The sequence below is a fragment of the Tamandua tetradactyla genome, chromosome 9 (assembly GCF_023851605.1).
Source record: "Tamandua tetradactyla isolate mTamTet1 chromosome 9, mTamTet1.pri, whole genome shotgun sequence".
NCBI classification, from domain to species: Eukaryota; Metazoa; Chordata; class Mammalia; order Pilosa; family Myrmecophagidae; genus Tamandua; species Tamandua tetradactyla.
In genome coordinates, this window is record NC_135335.1 from 22,873,840 (window position 1) to 22,878,810 (window position 4,971).

The following is a 4,971-nucleotide window of genomic DNA, read 5'->3' on the forward strand; positions in this document are numbered from 1 at the left end:
AATATATAAATAAATAAGGAGGCAAACCAGCATGTTTTGCTGAATTTGAAGTAAAAATTCAGAAAAATATTCAGCCCACATTTTACACAAAATATGATATACACTGATACAAATAGGGATGAGGGAAAATGCAAATAGTTTAGTGCTTTTATGTAGTTGAAAGTTTCTGTTACATACACATAATAACAGCATAAGTCCTCATTGGACTATATTTTAAGATGGTAGGGCACACTCAATTTAGTTAAAAGTTAATTATTTCCCGAGCTGCTTATTGTCTACATAATAATAGAATGTGTTGAGCAATTTACCAACAAACAACAAGATGCACTTTTTTGTAACATTTAATTTAAACAAAGAAATGCGGGGCACTTATTGATACATCACAGAATGCTGAGGTCTTCAAATAATTAGCAGGTAGACACAAAAGAGATGATACTACATGCAGATTTTTAATCTGCTGAATTTGTATAATTTCAGGTATTAAAATATTGCAAGATGAGGGTCTTGATCTCACCTATGTACCAAGAAATGATACATCTACCAACATTAAATGACAAAGCAATTATAAACATTACACTGATGTGTAAAAGGATAATTGTAAAAGAGTAAAACAGAGAAAAAATGTGGAACATACATGTAATATAAACCTATACATAATAAGTAGTAGTCTAGAAGACCATGAAAAAATATCAAATATAATTAGGATATTTCTATTTTCTTTAATATTTTTAAGTGATTATCAAATTTTCTTGGGATTCCCATGTAGTTTTTGCTATTACTAAATATTATCACAATATCTTCCAATTCTCTAACTAATGTTTAAAGTTAATTTCCCTTCTTAGCTATTTGTTTATTAACACAATTCATCAAGGTATTTATGAATCACCAGTGAATGTGTTCATAACAAAACAGTGTACATTCAAAATTTTGCAAGACTGTAATTTTTCTGATTATCCTGTTACCCATTAACAGGATTTTCTTAAATTTTCCATATTTAACCTCTGATTTAATCTTTAGAGTAAGTCAATGGATTTACACTTTTTTTCACTCTTAAGGAATTTGAGATTTACCAAGAGGAAATCTCCTAAAAACCTGACAGAGCTAAAACCCTAGATTGACATGTCAAAAGCAGAATTTCTTATGACTCAGCTATGTTTGTATTCTAAAAAATAAATGGAATGACCCCTGAAAGTCTTATCCATAATACAATTCTGTGAAATTGGAACACAAATGGTTATTTATATGACATATTTTGAAATATGATGCAAAACTTTTTTCATATTGCTCTTAAAAACTCATATATTTAGGCCAAAGGGATGGCATACATTTTATGGCTTTCTATTATTATGCAGATTTCTAACATATTCTTCAAAATATTCTAGGTCATGTGTGGTGTAGGACAGATGGCTCAGAATCAATGCAAATTAACTAAAGGGTATCTTTATATTTGACATTAAATTATACTCAAATAGGAAAGACACTAAAGGTAAGGTTAAATATTCACCCTCCCCATCATTTAAATTGTCTCCTGCCATCTCTGTTCTGCATGAATCTAATGAGAGCATTTTTCACTTCTTTGTTCCTAAGACTATAAATGAGTGGATTCAGCATGGGGGTCACCATAGTATAAAACACAGAAGCCACTTGGTCCTTTCCCAAGGTATAAGACTTTTTTGGCTTTAAATAAATAAAGATTGAAGTGCTGTAATAGACAGTGACTCCAAAGAGGTGGGAGGCACAAGTAGAGAAGGCTCTGTGCTTTCCTGAGGTGGAGTTAATCTTGAGGATAGTGGACAGAATGGACCCATAAGAAATAGAGATTATGATAAGAGACAATAGTACATTTAAACTAGCGACAATGAATAGCATGATTTCAGAGTCATGAGTGTCTGTGCAGGACAGAACTAACATTGGAATTACATCACAGAAAAAGTGATAAATTACATTGGATTTGCAGAAATGCAAACTGTTCATGTAAATAAGATTGACTAATGATTCAGTGAAGCCAATCATATAGGATCCAGTGATGAGGGCATGGCAGAGTCTCATGGACATGACAGTTGGGTAGTTTAGAGGACTGCAAATAGCTACATAGCGGTCATAGGCCATAGAAGATAGAAGGAAAAATTCAGTGACAGCCAATAAGAAAAAAAAAGACATCTGGGTGAAACAGCCCACAAATGAAATATATTTGTTGGAAGTCAAATTCTCTAAGGTTTTAGGTACAATGACTGTTGAGTAAGAGAGGTCAAGGAATGAGAGCTGGCTGAGGAAAAAGTACATGGGGGTGTGAAGTTGGAGATCCAGGTGAATTATCAGTATCATCCCTGCATTGCCCAGCACGGTAATCAGGTATATCAGGAGAAACAGTGTAAAGAGGACCCACCAGATTTCCCCAGATTCTGTCAATCCCATAAGAATGAAGTCAGGCACATTTGTGTTATTCCTACTTTCCATAGCATTCACTGTTGTAAACTGCTGAGAAATCAAAGGTGATACTTTGTATAAATGTTTTGAAATTATATCTGTTTTGTGAATGATAAAGCATTTATAAAACAAAGTTTCTAGACTCTACATATTCATAATAAATAGTAGTTTGCAAAATTTGAGTGAAAAGAATGAACATGACTGTCCAATCTAAATTAGCCATAAATCATTTGATATTATGTAATAGAAGATTATATATATCACATTATTAAAATGAATTTGACATTTTTATAAATGCTTCTTTTATTACCTACTCATTTGGATAAATATATTATACCATGGGTAATAGTAGCGCATAATCTTTTTGAGATAATAAAAAGGGCACAGAACATTGTTATCTAGACATAACCACAAAGAGTTATGTTGGATCTGTGATTCTACCAAGAATATGTGAGTCCAAAGATAATGTTCATAACACTCTATTCATACTTAAAAATAATTTCAGGAAAATGGAAAAATAATACAAGATGTATAGATAACAATGATAGGGAGATTAATGCTTCATTTATTGTTCTATCAAATCTTATAGTATTTAATAGAAATTACAGGTTCAAAATTTTAAAACGTGACATTACTGGGGTTATTAATTTTAGAATGCACACATTGCACTTAATTTTCAAGTGATACATTTTTAGGGGTTATTTAAAATGAAATTTCTTCCAAAAATTATATTGATATATATAACTCCCTTGATTACTCTGACTCCATCAAATCTATATTTTCATTTATACAAATGGAAATATATTTACTTAGTTATACTTAGGGAGGTAAGGCCTACATGTTATGTGTATGTATTGCCACACTCTTCTAATAATATTCTTGTTTTGCATCAGATAGACTAAAAAACTCTAACTTCAAGAATACTTACCATGAGCCAAAGTTAGTGAAAAACTACTTGCAGCATTACCTGTCTAGAAATTCATCAACTTGAAGTAGTCTCACAGAACAAAAAAATACATAAGCTGTTTAAGAAGCCAGAACTTTCAGCAATATAATAATTAAAATCTTTTGAAATAACTTTCATTTAACTTTTTTTACATGAATATCTAACCTAAACATTTATTTTAGTTCCTGTTCAAATAGAGTACTCTCCTGGATATTAGGTTTCACAAGTTTCCCAGGAGGTTGCTGTGAATGCAGGCAGTTCAGGGTATCTCTTGATTTTCACCATGATAGTCCCATGACACTTTTTATATTAAATGTTGCTGATAATGCAACATTTGATCATCTCTGGGACCAATTTCTGTTAATTGGAATGATTCTAAGGATAAGAGTTTGAAGACTAATGTATGTTAGGTTTGTAACAGAGAGTTGCTTTCCCCATAGAAAACACATAATGTTGAGCAACATATTTTGGTCTTATTTCTGATGTTTTCATTGAAGATTAGGTAAGAGGGATTGAAGGCATACCTAAAGATAAACTTAATTAACCTGTGGCTGAAAAGCCAGATGCTTAACCATTTGGGATAGAAGAGCACATTTTTCAAAATGACACATTTTTATATGTATTATGTGCACTATTATTGGAGTAAAGATTGTCTGTTTCAAAAAATTAGAATGCAATAAAATTCAAATAGGAAAATTAAGTATTGTTAACCCCCAGATGTATTTTCTTCCAATTAGTTTCCTTTGTGCATATAATGTTTATGTTTAGGTATACTTATGGATATATGTATTTTTTATCACATTGCATTCTCACAAAAAGTTTTGGTTTTATTTTCACATGTATATGAAACACTTTGACCTGTGTTATATGAGACTTTTGTAAGGCACACACGTATTTTGTTTTGGCTGGTACAGCACAAGGAACTTATTACTAGGAATGTACAACAGCTGATGAATGGGCATTTTTGTGGCACCAAAAGGAAAAATAAATTGGTGGAGTTTCATCTTTCAGTTTTACCAATGTCACTTACAACAGGCATACAGTTGTTTTAACAAAAATAATGTTTGAGAAACTTTTGCAGTGTGTTGCCTTATATTTAAAGTAATATGAGAGAAGAAAGTAAATATTAACACTGAGTTGAATAAGCATTTATAGTTAACTTTATGGCCAATAACAGACTTCATCTCTACATAACCAGATAAGGTATCTGGTGAACCCTACATTAATAAGTAATAATAAAATAACATTCTCTGTTGTTTTATAATCAACTCAGACAAGGAAAACTGTTTAGACCTCAGAAGCTTAGGAGAGAATTTGATGGTTATATGGATCAAGATATTAAAAATATTGTATTATACATTTAATTAATTTTGGAAACAGAATTCTTCACTGCATCAAAGATCAGTAATGCTGAAGAAAGTTCTCTTGCAGTTCAAATAGCCAGCAATAACTAATTAAACAACAGTTGTCTTTTGCATTTAATGCAATGTAGAGAAAGATGGAAAAGTTCTATGTTAATTTCACTTCAATGAGACTTGCCTATGAACTTCCAAATCACCATGCATGGATTTTTCATCACAGCATTGAAATTAGTTTTT

General features: G+C 31.3%; 1 protein-coding gene across 1 annotated transcript; it reads right to left on the bottom strand.

Annotated features, from left to right (window-relative positions):
- Positions 1–1,512: 1,512 nt before the first annotated feature.
- Positions 1,513–2,457, bottom strand: LOC143645994 (olfactory receptor 8H1-like). Its single transcript, XM_077115076.1, has one exon. It carries the CDS (start codon positions 2,455–2,457, stop codon positions 1,513–1,515), a length of 945 nt encoding a protein of 314 aa, XP_076971191.1.
- Positions 2,458–4,971: the final 2,514 nt, after the last annotated feature.